We start from the raw sequence: 15,350 nt of genomic DNA on the forward strand, positions 1-15,350 counted from the left end.
CTACTAGCACTTGGGAGGGCTGCAATGAAGGCCTTGGAAAGGATATTTAGATGCCGTGACGTGTCTACACCTACAAAGATTAGAATTGTTCGGACAAGGGTTTTTCCGTGACACTCTATGGATGCAAAAGCTGGACCTTGAAGAAGCAAGATAGAAAAAGTATTGATGCTTTTGAACTTGGGTGCTGGAGAAGACTTTTGAGGAGACCATGGACAGCCAGGAGAACCAATAAATGGATCCTAGAACAAATCCATCCAGAACTTTCACTCGAGGTGCAAATGACGAGGCTCAAACTAGCATACTTCAGACACATGATGAGAAGACCCAGCTCCCTTGAGGAGTCCCTAATGCTGGGGAAAGTGGAAGGCAAGAGAAGAAGAGGACAGTCAGCAGCAAGGCGGATGGACTCCATCACGACAGCCATGAACGCACCGCTGAGAGACCTGAAAGGCCAAGTGGAAGACAGACCATCATCCTGGAGAGGATCTGTCTATGTGGTCGCTAGAAAGGAACATAGGAAGCTGCCTTATACTGAATCAGACCCTTGGTCCATCTAATCCAATCTTATCTGCTCTGACCACCAGCAGATCTCCAGGGTTTCAGATGGGGAGGGGGCTTTCTTTCCCAGGCCTGCATGGAGATGCTGCCAGCTGGTGAATGTGGGATCGTCAGCATGCAGAGTAGTACATGTTTGACCACGTTCCTGGAGGGATTCCTGGTCAGGGGCAATTCCAGAACTAGTTTGGGGGAGCAAAACTGGGTGGCCTTTACTGGGGAAGCAAGGAGTTGGCCATACATTAAGTACTATAGAGGTCAGGATTCAGGACATTAATGTTGTTCGTTTGCTAACCTTCTTAAGGAAGCTTGCTAAAACATCTCGAGACTCACAAAATGGGGTAGATCCCTCTTAGCAAATACTATGGCAGTTCATACAATGATTCAAAGAGTAGCAGACACATCCTACCTAGAGAAAAAAGCCACCCCTCCCCGGCCTTCACACCTCTAACCCTGCTATAGTCCTGGAGCTGTGTGGGCACCCCTGTTTTCTGCTCACATGCGAGTACAAAGAAAGTTGGAGGCCTGGGTTAAGCGTCAGGTGGGGCAGAGACCTTTCCCTCCTTCCCGGCGGCCACTTTCCAGATGAGAGACGGTCACTGCCTGAGGCTGCTGCAACCTGGATTTTTTGCTCATGCAGGAGCAGAAAATGGGAGAGCACCCCCTAGCTCCCAAACAGGGCCGGACGCTTCTCCTCCTCCATTAGAATCATTTCTACCACCTTTTTGAGAGGAGGCCAAACCTTCCAGTCTGTTCTCCAGGTTCATTTTAGTTTCTCGTCCAAGGCCATCTACAGCAGGAGTGACGGGGTGGGGGTGGAGAGGTTGGTCCCTCCCAGGCCAGCTGCAATCCGCATCCCGCCCCGCCGCCACACAGCTGGTCTCAAACAGCCCAGTTCCTGGCCAGGAAGGAAGTGAAGGAGGGTCTGGCCCGACTCCTGGGAGGCTGGAGGCGTCTCCTGGCCTGCCTTCTGCTGCTTGTTCTGGGGCAGAGGAAGGAGGCTTCTTTCAACTAGGAGGCTAGGGATGTGCACAAGGTGGTTCGTCGCTTTCTCTGGGAAGCACCAAACCGATTCGGTGGGGCAGGGAGCAGTTTTCTTAAAAAGCAGGTAAGGAGCTCCTGACCTGCTTGCCAACGCCGGCCCCTGGTGCTCTTTCCGCTCTCCCAAAGTCTGCATGTGGCAGTGGCGCCGGCCATGCGCATGCAGAAGCTGCAGGAACAGCGCTCCAGCAAAGCGTGGCCTCGGGGAGAGCAGGCACCACTGCCGGAAAAGCGCCAGGGTGGGGGCGAGCAGGTACGGCGCTCCTTAGCTGCTGTTTAAGGGAACGGCTCCCTGTCCTGCCTGCGGCTGCACGAACAGCTCATGCACATCCCTACGCGGAGGCCTTTTAAAGTGAGACATCCAAGCTATAGGACCACGACGTACTAGGACTGGGTTGTCTGACACTTTGCTGTAAAGTTCCAGTCTGGTGGGTGGGGAGGATGGGGGGGGAGCAGCAGCAGCAGCAACCACCACAAATATTTATATACCGCTTTTCAACCAAAGTTTCCAAAGCGATTTACATAGAGAAATAATAAATAAATAAATAAATTTTTATTTGTTTGTTTGTTTTAAAAAGGGGTTTGGATAAGTTCATGGAGGAGAGGACTATCATCGGCTACTAGTCGGAGGGCTGTGGGCCACCTCCAGTCTCAAAGGCAGGATGCCTCTGAGTACCAGTTGCAGGGGAGTCACAGCAGGAGGGAGGGCAGGCCCTCAACTGTAGGCTTCCAGCGGCATCTGGTGGGCCACTGTGCGAAACAGGATGCTGGACTAGATGGGCCTCCTTGGGCCTGACCAAGGCTTTTAATAACCAGAAATTAATTACACAGCTGAACCTCACACACACACATACACACACGCATGCGCTCCAGGGACAGGAACACACCAGCTGCCTCCTTGGCTGGCCAAGCCATTTTAAGGGCCAGGAACCCCACAAAGGACTCTCCAGACCAGTGTTTCTCAACAGCCGGTCCGCGGACCGGCAGCGGTCCGCAGAGGCTTGAGTGCCGGTCCGCGACTAGGAAGGCAGGGCTACAAACTGAATACGCTTGTTTTTCTATCCGCTTTTCTCTCCGCTGTAAAAGTTTTTCTCTCCCCGGAAATTCCGAGGCTCCTGGAACGTCAGTGGCCAATAGGGGTGGAGCAGGGGCGGGACTTGTGCCGAGGCGGGAAGATAGCCCAGTCAGTGAGTGAGTGAGCGGAGAAATTGGGTGGTTGCTGGAAGGTGGTTTTTTGAGATCTTTGAAGGTGAGCTGCTTAAACTTACTGGGCTAAAAATAAGTGAGGTGCTGAGGCTGTGAGTGTTTGCTTTGACCAACTGCAGGGGGGGTATATTTAGGAGGGCGGGAGGGTTTACTTACCCCTCCCTGCCGCTTTCTCGCTTGTCGCCCACATGGCCAGATCAAGGCCCAGAATCGGCAGTCTGGGCCCAAATCGGCCCAGACTGCCGCCGCCACCGACCGCCCACCCAGCTGCCCCCACAGAAGCTAAAGAAGCCGCCGCCGCCCCCACACGACCGAAGACGGCGAAATAGGCCCAAACTACTGCCTGCCCCAAACAACTGCCGCGGCTGCAGCCGCCGCCCAGCCGCCCCCACAAAGGCCCAATTTCAGGCCAAAGAAGCTGCCGCCGCCGCCGCCCCCACATGGCCGAAGACGGGCCAAATCGGCCCAAAGCTACTTGAAGAAGCTGCCACTGAGATTGCGGTTTTTTCCCCTCTGTGCTGCCAGGGGGATGCTTGGCGCCTGACTGTGCCTGTGCCGCCGCCGTCGACTGCTTCTCCTGCTCTTCAACTATCAGGGACTCACGCGAGGGAGTGGAGAGCAGAGCATTGAGGATAAATAAGCCAGTAGTGCTGTGCATGGCCACAGAGTTGGGATGCTGCACAGAAACACTGACCTGCAAACGGAGGCAGTCCCCGGATCCCATCCCATCCCCCCCCCCGGGAAAATGGCCCTGTTCCAAGTTTCTTCGCTCCGCACTCGACAAAAGTTGCTCCCAAAGTGCCACTCCTTAATCTGGCTTTCCCTGGCGCAGACTCCTCACCCTGACTCCGCTCTTTGCGGGCTTTCCTCCCTCGGCCCTGCCCAATCCCTGCCTCTTGTTGCTCCCTCGCCTCTCTGCCCTCAAACCCCACTCCGACCTGCTAGCCTCTCCCTTTCGCCCGCCCTCGCTCGCTCTTACTCCTCCTAGCCGCTTCTTCTGTTCCAGCCCTTTCTCTGTTTTGGCGACGCCTCGCTTCCCTCTTCTTCCGCTACAACTCTGAGTCTCCTGCAACTTTTCTTTTGCAGTCCCACGTTACGTGGGCTTAAATAAGCCAGCAGTGCTGTGCATGGCCACAGAGTTGGGATGCTGCACAGAAGCACTGGCCTGCAAACAGAGGCAGTCCCCGGATCCCATCCCATCCGCCCCCCGCGAAAATGGCCCCGTTCCATCTCCGAGCCGCGCGGTCTGAGGGCTGCGCCGACCTGCTGCGCCTCATAAAGGAGCTTGCTAGATATGAAGAAATGGAGGATCAAGTAGTACTGACTGGGAAAGATCTGCTTGCTTGAGGATGGCTTTGGAGAACACCCTTTCTACCACTGTCTTGTTGCAGAAGTACCAAAAGTTTGTCATCTCTTTGCCATTCACAAATACAGCCCCAATATTGCTTTTGGGAGAAAGTAATGCAAGCATTCAAATAGTGCTTGAATGTGTTCTATTTTAATGATTCTTTTTTTATATGCATGTACTAAGAGTCTCCTTGGAATTTGGGAATGCATACTTTCCAGTAAGCAGACATGGCTCTTATTTATGGCTACATGGAAAGGAAGAATATTGTTGGTTTTCATACCAAGGTTTTATTTTGAATATCTCATTATCAGACTTCTTCCTCTGCTCCTAAAATATTTGAATATAATGTTCACAATAACATTGTGTGCATTTTGATATGTAAATAGTATGTAAATAAAATGCAGTTTATTGTTTAACAAATTTTATTTTATGACATTATTTAATTTCTTAATTAATTTCTTGTGTAAATAGTATGTAAATAAAATAGTTTATTGTTTAACAAATTTTATTTTATGACATTATTTAATTTCTTAATTAATTTCTTGTGTAAATAGTATGTAAATAAAATAGTTTATTGTTTAACAAATTTTATTTTATGACATTATTTTAATTGCAAGTTAATTGCAAGTAGATGCAAGTTTTGGACCGGTATAAAGTCTTAGATATATAAAATAAAATTAAACTTGAAACCCCTCTACTAACTGCTGGTCCGGGAAACTGCACACAAAGAATGTAGCAGTCCTTGACACTCTGCACAAATGATTTAGCGGTCCTTGAGTCCAAAAAGGTTGAGAAACACTGCTCCAGACTACACCCCCCCTCATCCACACAACCTATTCCTCCTCCTCTGCACAGACCCCAGCCCAAAGTTGTTCTAACTCAGAAGTTTGTGCTGCTGTGGAAATAGCAACTCTACCTTTCAACACCATAATGCTGGCCTAGACAGACCCTGGTCTGATTTGACAATGCAAGTCTTATCTTTGTAGGGTGGGCAAACCCCCTCCCCATGCCACCCCCCCATCTCAGATGCTACACCCCAGTTCTATGCAGCATGGGGTGACCATCCTCACTCACAAGAGGAGAGGAGAGCTGGTCATGTGGTAGCAAGCTTGACTTGTCTCCTTAGCTAAGCAGGGTCTGCCCTGGTTGCATCTGAATGGGAGACTAGAAGTGTGAGCACTGGAAGATCTTCCCCTCAGGGGATGGAGCCGCTCTGGGAAGAGCAGGAGGTCCCAAGTTCCCTCCCTGGCAGCATCTCCAAGATAGGAACGAGATAAATTCCTACCTGCAACCTTGGAGAAGCTGCTGCCAGTCTGTGTAGACAATGCTGAGCTAGATGGACTGATGGTCTGACTTGGTATGTGGCAGCTTCCTCTATTCCTATAAAGTCACAGAATCATCACCTAGAGCCAGGACTCTCCATTGTGATCAACTCCATCCCCGACATCCATCACCTCCATCCCCAACTGGGAAAGTTTTAAAGCAGGGCAGCACAACTGCAGCCTTCCATCTGTTGCAGGACTACAACTCCCATCACCCCCAGCCACACAGTGGCCAATAGTCAGGGAGGATGGAGCTGTAGTCCAACATCTGCAGGAGGGCCGACCTTGAGCAGCTCTGTTTTAAAGCAGTATCTGCGGCAGCCGTTCCCCATCCTCCCAGAAAAAGAGGTACAACGGATGCTTCTTCCTTCAGACATCTGCAGCGATGGGGACACCGGCAGACAGATGCCCTCTAATTCCTCACAAGGCTATAAGCAAAGTTGGTTTTAAAAATGCACCTCTGGTGCCCCCTGCAGGCCAGCACAGGACATAACATGCACATCATTTCAGGTTTCAGACAAGGGTCTTTCCCCCACTTTGCCTGGAGAGGCTTCCCGGGACTGAACCGGGGACCCCCTGCCCACTGCTATGCCGCCCCCGCCCCCCAACTCAGGCCTCCTGGCCGCAGCCTCCTTGGGCACCCTGCCCTTTCTACCCCAGCCGCCTCTGCCCCTCATCCAGCACCTCCTCTCCCCAGATGTTGTTGACTACAACTCCCAGAAGCCCCAGTTGCAGCTGGGGATGCTGGGAGTTGTAGTCGACAACATCTGGGAATCCCTGTTAGAGGTGACACTGCAGCCAGCCTCTTCCCACCAACAGACAAGAGTTAGAAATATTGCTTTGCATGTCAATCTTTATTCACAGAGGCCTTACAGACCAAGGTTGCCACTTCGAAGGAAACACACTGCATCCCAGAGTCTACAGAACACTTTCCCCGCAAATCCCATTGCACAAAAATAGACCTGACTTGTTTTGTTTGCGTTTTCTTTTTTAGAGCTGACACCAAAAGTCATTTCAAGGAAGAACCATAAACCCACGTTTCACTGCCGATGTAGCAAGTCACAGTTTGGAGCAAGGCTATCTTTGGCTCATAAAGTGTAACTATTGCAGCGATACCCTAATATAGGGGTTCCCCACTTTTGGTCCCCAGATGTTACTGGACTGTTTCCCACCACTGTGGCTGGGGATAATGGGAGTTGTTGTCCAACAACATCTGGGGACCTAAGGTTAGGGATTCCTAATATTCATTCTTCCCCCTGAGGCTTTATAGCAGCCTAACCCCAAAAACCTGGACTTTGGTTGTTCAAGGTAATTCCTCATTGCTTTGGTAGAGGTTGGGGCACCCCACCCAAAGGCTGGACCTCTCCCTAAAAATGCCAGACTGTTGCTAGGGTGAAGAGAGGCTCTGCTTTGGACAACCTCATAGGTGCCACATGGACTTTTGGGTTACTTCTTTGGCCAGACTCTCTATCAGAGGACAACAGACTGAAAGCACAGACCTAAGGCACATCCAGAAGTTTCTACACATATTTAATTTAAGGTTGTGGGGAGAACACCCAGGAATCTTGGCTTTCTGACTCCTGGGTCACAGCTCTTCCGATCTCTTTCCCCCACCCCCAACACTCACTTCTCAGCCCTATTTCTCCTAATCCATTAGAGCTCCCTGCCTCATGAGAAAACACAGGAACCGGTTCAGGATCTTCCTCCTACCAGCTGCCGGGATCCATAAATTTGAGGAAGCGGAGAAAGATTTCAAGAATCCGAGTTCCAGCCATTCAATTGTACTTCTGCGAAAGGCACTGAGAAGAGATTCCTGGAACCGTACCGCTTTCCCCGTGCCAGTTGCATGAAGAACCGGAGGTAGGTCTGCCCACATCTGCTGCTCACCAAAATCCATTCCTTCAAAGGGTTTGAGAGACCGTGGGGGCTGGACTCTGGTTCCGGAAGGCCTTGGCTAATCTCTTGGCTTCTTTGGCCCCTTCCACGGCACGGCGGAGGTGCCTGGAAGGGTCGGCTCTCACCCTGGCCACCTCCTGGGCCAGGTGTGCCATGGCTCGCTGGGAAAGGCCTTCCAGAATGTTCCACTGGGGCAGGAAGTAGTTGGGCAGGTGCCTGTGGGCCAAGCTGGCGGAGAGGTCGTCCAGAAGACCCAGCAGAGCGTGGGCAGCGTTCTCCTCCCGGCCGAGGTAGCTGGCAGGCAGCCGTTCGCAGGACCACAGCGCCAAGGTGAAGAGGTGGTAAGGCCCCAGGCCCCCGGAGAGGCCAGCGCAGAGGACTGCCATGGCTGCTTGGAAAGCATGGACCAGAGGGAGGGGGAGGATCTTCCTGAGGTGAAGCTCGCTAGCCGAGAACGCCAGGCGCCAGTCGGCCCCGGAGAGGGAAGGCGCGAGGTAGAAGCCACTGGCCACTTCCTCGTCCTTCAGTTTGCCATCCCAGAAGTGAGCCTGACCCAGCCACGGCTCTCCGACCTCCGGCCAGCCCTTCAGGGCCACCACCGGGACAATGTCGTAGAGGACTCGGTAGGGTCCGGCGGAGACCACCACCGAAGCGACGGAGCCGCGGTGCTCCACCCTCACGTCTTTGGCTGCGGTGGCCACGCAGCGGAAAAACCAGTCGGAGACCAGCTGGGCGGACAGGAAGGCCTCGTCGCCCGAGCAGCAGTCTGCCCAGCGGTGGACCGTCTCAGCATCGAAGGGCCGCAGGCTGAAGTGGGTGTGCCCCGGGAGGCTCTGCTTCATGTCCAAGGTGACGGGGACTCCGGCGGCATCCAGAATGGGCACCAGGAGGGTGAAGTCCACGTCGTAGTCGCCTCCGAGGGAAAGGGGGCGCAGGGTCCCTGGGTCCAGGCTGACCGTGCCCTGCTGGGCGCCACCAGAGAGAATCAGGTATCGGTTGACCAGGGGAAGCTTCCCGTCAGATTTCTGGACCTGACCTGAGGAGAGAGAAAGATCGTGAGGGGACGGAGGAGGTTGGGGAACCACACTAGGTGAGCATCACCCACGTTTTGTTCAAAGCTGGGGCGTGGGGCTGCAAAGTGGCACTGAGGGGTGGTTTGTCCCCCAAGTGAACCTTAACTCCATGCTGTGGGGTCGCACAGGGCTCTATCCTGCCCCACACGCTTCTCGACATGTGCCTGGAACTGCTGAAGAAGGTCATCCAGAGATTCGGTGCGAGGCGACACTCCCAGCTCCGGTTCTCCGTTTCGTCACCTCCAGACCGAGCAGCAGCAGTGCTGAAATGGTGCAGGGAATTGGTCACAGGCCAGATGGGGACCAGTCTGCTCTGCAAGCCAGAGAGGACCAAGGTTTTGTGGAGGGAGGTGGGGAAGACTCACCTGACCAGGAGGATGTCAAGCGTGGGGCTTCCAGCTCCATCGCTAGGAGCACACGTGGCACTTATGAAAGCCCACAGAAGCTTTCATAAGCTGACTTCCATGGGTCCATCCAGCTCCAACTCCAGGGGTCCTCAGCTCTGGGGCCCCAGAAGCTGCCGGACTGCAATGTCCAGGACTGCCTCACCAGAAGCGAGGTGAGCCTCTGCCCAGGTGATGAGGTGGCGAGTGTGGGCATCCCACCCTTCACTGCCCGGGCATCGACTTACCTGCCCGCTGTTCCTGGCCACCCCACCACCACTGTTGTTGGACTACAACTCCCAGCATCCCCAGCTGCAATGGCCTTTGGCTAGGGATGATGGGAGTTGTAGTCCACAGCATCTGGGAATCCCCGTTAGAGGGGACACTGGTCGCATCCAGTTTTGGACGCAAGGTAGGAGTGCTCCTGTTTCGCGTTTTGTGGGCATGGTAATCTGTCAAGCCCAAACTGGGTAGGGCGGTTTTTGGATCACGAAGGCAAGTGGCCGCCCCACTTCCTGCTACTGCCCTTCAGTGTCTAGAATTTGCAGGTGGACTCCCTCTGAAAACAGAGGCTCCATACAGAGATCTCTCTCCTTCTCATAGGAACATAGGAAGCTGCCATATACTGAGTCAGACCCTTGGTCCATCTAGCTCAGTATTGTCTGCACAGACTGGCAGCGGCTTCTCCAAGGCTGCAGGCAGGAATCTCTCTCAGCCCTCTCTTGGAGATGCAGTGGCTTCATCCCCTGAGGGGAATATCTTGCAGTGCTCACACATCAAGTCTCCCATAAATATGCAACCAGGGCAGACCCTGCTTAGCTAAGGGGACAAGTCATGCTTGCTTCCACAAGACTAGCTCTCCTTTCCTCCTTCGTGCTTTTGTCTCATCCCCTTTTAAAGTCACCTAATCGCCACATCTTGCAATCGCCACATCTTGTGGCAGTAAGTTCTGCACACTCAACTGTGGATGTCTAGGCTATCATTGCTAATGGCTGGAAACCTAACAAAAGTATGAAGAGCCTTGGGGCAGGAGGAAGGAGTGGTTTTGAGAGGATGGGAGGGGCTCTTGTTTCTTGCCCCCCCCCCCCCGACTCACCCAGCAGGGAGAAAATGGCATCTTTTGCCTGGTGCAGTTTTGAGAGGTCCCGGACGCTTGGGTTCCTGGCTTCGTATTCTTGGATGAGTTGGTTGAGCTCCTCGATCCGTGCTCCAGAGCGGAAGTCCAGGTCTGTGAGGGGTTTGGCCGGAGCTGGTTTGGGTGGGGGGTGTTCCCCAGAGTGGGATGCCATGCCCACCAGCACAGTCCTCCTTTCACAGGGGGTGCAGGGAAGCTTAATGGGAGAAGGAGCAGGGAGGGAGAGATCTTAGGATCATAAGCGACCCCTTCCACCCCACACATCTCCTGATAAAATGTCTTGGGCATTAGAACTGGGGTTGTGGCGGATTCCAGAGAGAGGGGCTTTGCTCACACAGCTAAGGAAGGGGCACAGGAAGCTGCCTTGCACTGAGTCAGACCCTTGGTCCACCGAGACTGCCTACCCTGACTGGCAGCAGCTCTCCAAGGCTTCAGGCAGGAGGGGTCTCTCCCAGCCCTACCTGGAGATGCTGCCAGGGATTGAACCTGGGAGCTTCTGCATGCAAGCAGATACCCTTCCACTGAGCGATGGCCGCATCCCCTCTGGGGAATATCTTACAGCACTTGAGTGCAGTCACCCACCCAAATGGAAACCAGGGTGGATCCTGCTTAGCAAAGGGAGAAGCCAACAAAGAGACAAGAAGGGTGGAGAGAGCAGGGGGCAAAACATGAAGAGGTTTCTCGATCCTGGGGCAGAAACGGGAGCCAGCAGCCAGCCCACTTCCTGCCTCCTCTTACACCTTTTCCTCCTCCTCTATTCCTGCTTCGTTCTGTTTCTTCCCACCCTCCTCCTCCTCCTCCTCTCTACCTGCTTGCTAGGAAGAGCCAAACATCAGCTCCAGGGACTCGGGGCCCCTTTCCCTTAATCCGGATTTCCTTCCGCAGCGTGGGAGTCCATCCCGTACACCTGCTGCTGCTGCTGCTACCTGGCCAGATGCCACACCCAGCCAAAGAATCTGTTTCCCGGGGAATCTTGGGAAATGTAGTCTTTGTAGTCTTTACCCAGGCGTGTCCCAAAGCATGCTGGGAACTGTAGTGCCTCCTCTCCAGGTGTGCCTCAAAGCATGCTGGGAAATGTGGTCCCAGCTGGTTCCTCCCCAGGCATGTCCCAAAGTATTCTGGGAGTATAATCTTAATGCAAATTTTTCCCCAGCAGGGGTTCCCAAAGCACCCTGGGAAATGTAGTCTTTGTACGGCTCCTTCTCCAGGTGTGCCTCAAAGCATCTTGGGAAGTGTAGTCTTGGGCTGAGCTTCTTCCGGACAAGCTCTCAAAGGTGTCTGGGAAGTAGGGAGTTTCACTCAATTCCCTTCAGCGCAGAGAAATGCAGCCTTTGCGGGGAGCTTGTGCCCGGGATAGCTTGGTGGTTCTCGAGAACGGCAATCCATGCAAGAGAGCCTTTGCAAAGAAAGGCTCAGTTTGCTTAGAGGACGCATTTCCTTGGAGTACATGCACCCCGCCCCACACGGCAAGGTTCTTGGGGGTTTTGAAATTAGCTTCCCCTCTGCTGCTCCTCCTCCCAGGGCAAGTAGCACCTTGTTGCTGGTCCTGGAGGAGTCTGCCTTGGGCTTCTTTTTTGATTGTTTCCAGCCCTTTGGGGACAGGAGGAGGAGACCATCTCATTTCCTTTGCTTTGTAAACTGCTTTGAGAGCTGTTTCTTGAGTATAAATCTTCTACAGTAAATGTTTATGATTGATAGGTGTGTGCATAATCTTAATAATAATAATAATAATAATAATAATAATAATAATAATAATAATAAATACTGGCTGGGCCGGGCACAGAGCAGCTGCACCTCTAGTTCCCCCTGCCTGCCCACCCACCGCCGCCAATGCCAATTTCTTTCCCACCCCGCCTGCCGCCGATGCCGCTTTCTTCCCCTGCCTGCCCCCACCATTTTCTTTACCCACCTGCTGCTGCTGCCACCGTTTTCTCCACCTGCCCCCCGCCACTGTCACTCGGCTCCTTGGAGGAAGAGCAGGATATAAAATGTAAATAATAATAAATAAAAATATAGGAACTGTTTATGGTAGCCCCATTTTTCATGGAAGTAACTTGGCATGAGCTGTTTCCCAGTTGTGGACCAGTGCCATTGCACTGGAAACAGAACTCTCCCTCCCTGGGCACAAGGAGTGGATCGCTGCCTGTCTACAGTATCAGCCCAAGTGAGGTTCCTCCTCTTCCCCCAAGTGGCACAATCCTAATCAGAGAGTTACGTGGCATTTAGAAGAATGGGGATCATGGACAGCCCACCTTTAGCGTGGGTGGGCATGTGACGACAGACCCGGCAGCCGGCCTTATTGAATGCCCGTGCCACCTTGTAGGAGAATCTCACCACAATATTGTCTCTGTATACTGTGGAGATGCAAAGCATAAAACTAAACAGTCCTAGAGCTGTTGGGGGAACCTTCATGCTGACGGTGGGTCTGGCCACATGGTCACCAGTCCTTATTCTTCCGGTTTTTCTGGATCAGCTGCTGGCGCTGGAACCTTTCTGCAGTGGGAAGCATGAATCCCGGTAGCCTTTCCTTTTCCCTTGACGGCCGTTTGGGTGGTCAGCAGCACTTGAACAGGACCAGCCCAACGGAGTGCCAGGCAGTTCCTGCGTCTAAACGCCTTCACTAGGACCCAGTCACCTGGTTGCAGAGAATGACAGGCCTCGGTGCTGGGAGGCTTGTGAGCCATATGAACCAAATGCTCAGCTAGGGCACGCGGAGCCACAGAATGGCAATCCGGAGGGTCCCAGGTGCCATCTGGGGCAGAAGTGCAGCCAGCGTGCTCCCAAGGGGGTGTCCCCCCAGGGAAGTGGCCCACTGTAGGGAGGAGAGTTCAGAAGGAGAGGGGAGCTCTAGCAGCTGAGCAGCCTTTGCACGTACATAGGAACCTAGGAAACTGCCATCTGCTGAGTCAGACCCTTGGTCTATCTAGTTCAGTATTGTCTACACAGACTGGCAGCAGCTTCTCCAAGGTTGCAGGCAGGAGTCTCTCTCAGCCCTTTCTTGGGAACTTGGAACCTTCTGCTCTCCCCAGAGCGGCTCCATCCCCTGAGGGGAATTTCTTACAGTGCACACAGTTCTAGTCTGCCTTTCATATGCAACCAGGGCAGACCCTGCCTAGCTAAGGGGACAAGTCATGTTTGCTACCACAAGACCAGCTCTCCTCTCCTATTGTTTTTAGCACTGTGTTTTGAATTGTGGGTTTTTATGTCTTTTTAAAAGTAGTTGTACACTGCCCAGAGCCTCTGGATGGGGCGGTTTATAAATGTAATAAATAAATAAAAATAAATAAATAATATTACTTGGGCTGGAGGGCCCTTAAGGGCTGCAGACCTAGCTGCTTGGTCTGCACGCCAGTTTCCTTTCGCAACAGGAGCATTAGAGGAGGTGTGAGCACGACAGTGTACAACAGCAAGTGCAGAAGGGAGCAGTATCGCTTCCAGGAGTGCAGCAGCGACTAGCTGTGCACGAGAGAGGAAGAAAACCCCGTTCCCTCCAAAGCACCCCGAGAAAGCAGCAACCCCCCCAAGCATACCTTGAATCCGTGTGCATTGTGACTCTGGTTCCAGAGACCGGGGCGCAGGTGCGCGTCCAGCTCAGCTGGTTGTGTGCTAGAAAGGGCTGGGAGAGCAAAGGCTTCCAGATCAGCAAACGCAGTGACAGCAGCCTAACCGCAGCCTAACCGGGACACTGCCTGCCTGCCTGCCTGATTTCTGAGGCAGGACCCATCCACAAGGGAATCAATGGAAAGCGAGGGGTCCTTTTAACACATATGGCAGTCCTGCAGAGAAGTAAAGAGGCCTTAGGATATGACTTATGATGAATTTAAAAAGATTCTCAAATGTATGTCACAAGAGACTTGAATCCTTTCTGTGGGGCATAATTAATGAAGAAATCCCGAAAGAAAACAGAAATTTCTAAATTTTCTGTTTTAGTAAGAGATGGCCATTCAGGAAGTTTTCTAATAGACTGGAAACCCTCTTTGTAGTACATGAAAAACAATGTAAATTTGGATTTATCAACGGGGCTTGAAATGTAAAAATAACAGTTGGGGAATTTGGTTGAGTAATGAAACTAAAGGATCATTATGGTAAAATATGAAGAAAATATTTATATGAGAGCAAATATAGATGTTACAGTATAACTATGTTGAAAGACGAACTGGAAGTCACATTGGTATATAGAAAACTAAGAAAAATATAAATGCAAAAAGGGAATCAATGGCCAGCTGGAATCCCCCCTCACTTCAGCCGGGAGTGGGTCTCCAAAAATGAATAGGATGGGTTGGCCAGGTTGGACCGCAGTCTTCACAGACGTGGCAGCTTCCCCACCTCATAGGGGTGTGAAAGCCCACAAAGAGGCTGGTAGGCATTGCAGCGCCTCCGGTTGGCCACCCCGGGAGCTGTTTAGCAAGGCGCTTCTCCGTTGCTAATGCCAGGATGAGCTGTGGGGCCGAATCAGTGGGACTAGCCCCAAGCACTCCATCTGGAGTGCCATCAAGGGCAGCTCTTAATGTGCATGGCAGGTCCCTTCCCAATAGGTTTGCAAGAGTGGTGTCACTGAAGCAAAAAGCATGACCACCAGTAAGGGGACCTGCCCACTTGTGCGGAAGTGGGGTGTGAAGCTGGATGGGGTATCACGACGCCACCCATTCCCCCAGCGTTTGCAGCCTGTCCAGATGGAGCCAGGGCTGCCACGTCCTCCATGGGCCAGGGGGACCGGGTTGCACCTGTATCCACTAACAGAGGTATTTCCCCTTCCCCCTCTTTCCCCTCTTTCACACAATACCAAGGGACCAGATTGGTCGACTGTAAGCAAAGCAGCAGACACAAGTCTCCTTGTTGCAGCTGTTACCCCAAACCCCTTCCCCGACCTGCAGGTTCTGCAAACTGTTGAGTTGGAAGATGGCGGCCGCCCTGTTGTCGTCGGAAAGGGTTGGACATCCTGCCTTTCAGTGTCCTGGTTGTTTGCAATATGGCAGGTGCTGGTGTCGCCTAGTGGCCGTTGCGGAGAATAGTGTCCCGTTCCTCTGCAGGGAGTCAAGTCAGAGGGAACGTCCTGGAGAGAAGTCTGGGGTGGTAGGCAGCGGCCTAATTAACTGGGTGGAGATCTCATGGAACTGTACCCTGAATTCCTGTCCTCTGTGGCCTGTAGACAGCAGCTAGGGCCAGAGCTAGGGCCTTACACAAAGCTGCCAGGGAAACGTTCTTTAATGGCGGGCCTGTTAACTGCTCTTCTTCCCTTTAGCTTTCTTGGCCGAGCACTGCAGGGGCGGCGGACAATGTTGGACGCTGGCCAGAAGCGGCATCCCATGACTTTGCACGGGCCACTGAAGCAGGACCCTCCTGGGATTGGGCGTCCGCAGCAGCCACGGCTTTCTGCTGTGGGTGGGCAGG

General features: G+C 52.9%; 1 protein-coding gene across 1 annotated transcript; it reads right to left on the reverse strand.

Annotated features, from left to right (window-relative positions):
* Positions 1-6,307: 6,307 nt before the first annotated feature.
* On the reverse strand, positions 6,308-10,943 carry TMEM102 (transmembrane protein 102). The gene is made up of 3 exons (XM_053259193.1): positions 10,768-10,943; positions 9,921-10,155; positions 6,308-8,404 (listed from the first exon to the last, which is right to left on the reverse strand). The coding sequence occupies exons 2-3, from the start codon at positions 10,111-10,113 to the stop codon at positions 7,374-7,376; spliced, it is 1,224 nt and encodes a 407-aa protein (XP_053115168.1). The 5' UTR covers positions 10,114-10,155; positions 10,768-10,943; the 3' UTR covers positions 6,308-7,373.
* Positions 10,944-15,350: the final 4,407 nt, after the last annotated feature.

Source organism: Hemicordylus capensis, chromosome 6 (genome assembly GCF_027244095.1).
Source record: "Hemicordylus capensis ecotype Gifberg chromosome 6, rHemCap1.1.pri, whole genome shotgun sequence".
NCBI classification, from domain to species: Eukaryota; Metazoa; Chordata; class Lepidosauria; order Squamata; family Cordylidae; genus Hemicordylus; species Hemicordylus capensis.

Bases quoted from the DNA above. Each gene is read 5' to 3' on its own strand.
- TMEM102 (XM_053259193.1), bottom strand. From the start codon at position 10,113: ATGGCATCCCACTCTGGGGAACACCCCCCACCCAAACCAGCTCCGGCC. The intron at 8,405-9,920 runs GTGAGTCGGGGG...CTCTCTCCTCAG, and splicing joins TGCCATTTTCTCCCTGCTGG to GTCAGGTCCAGAAATCTGAC.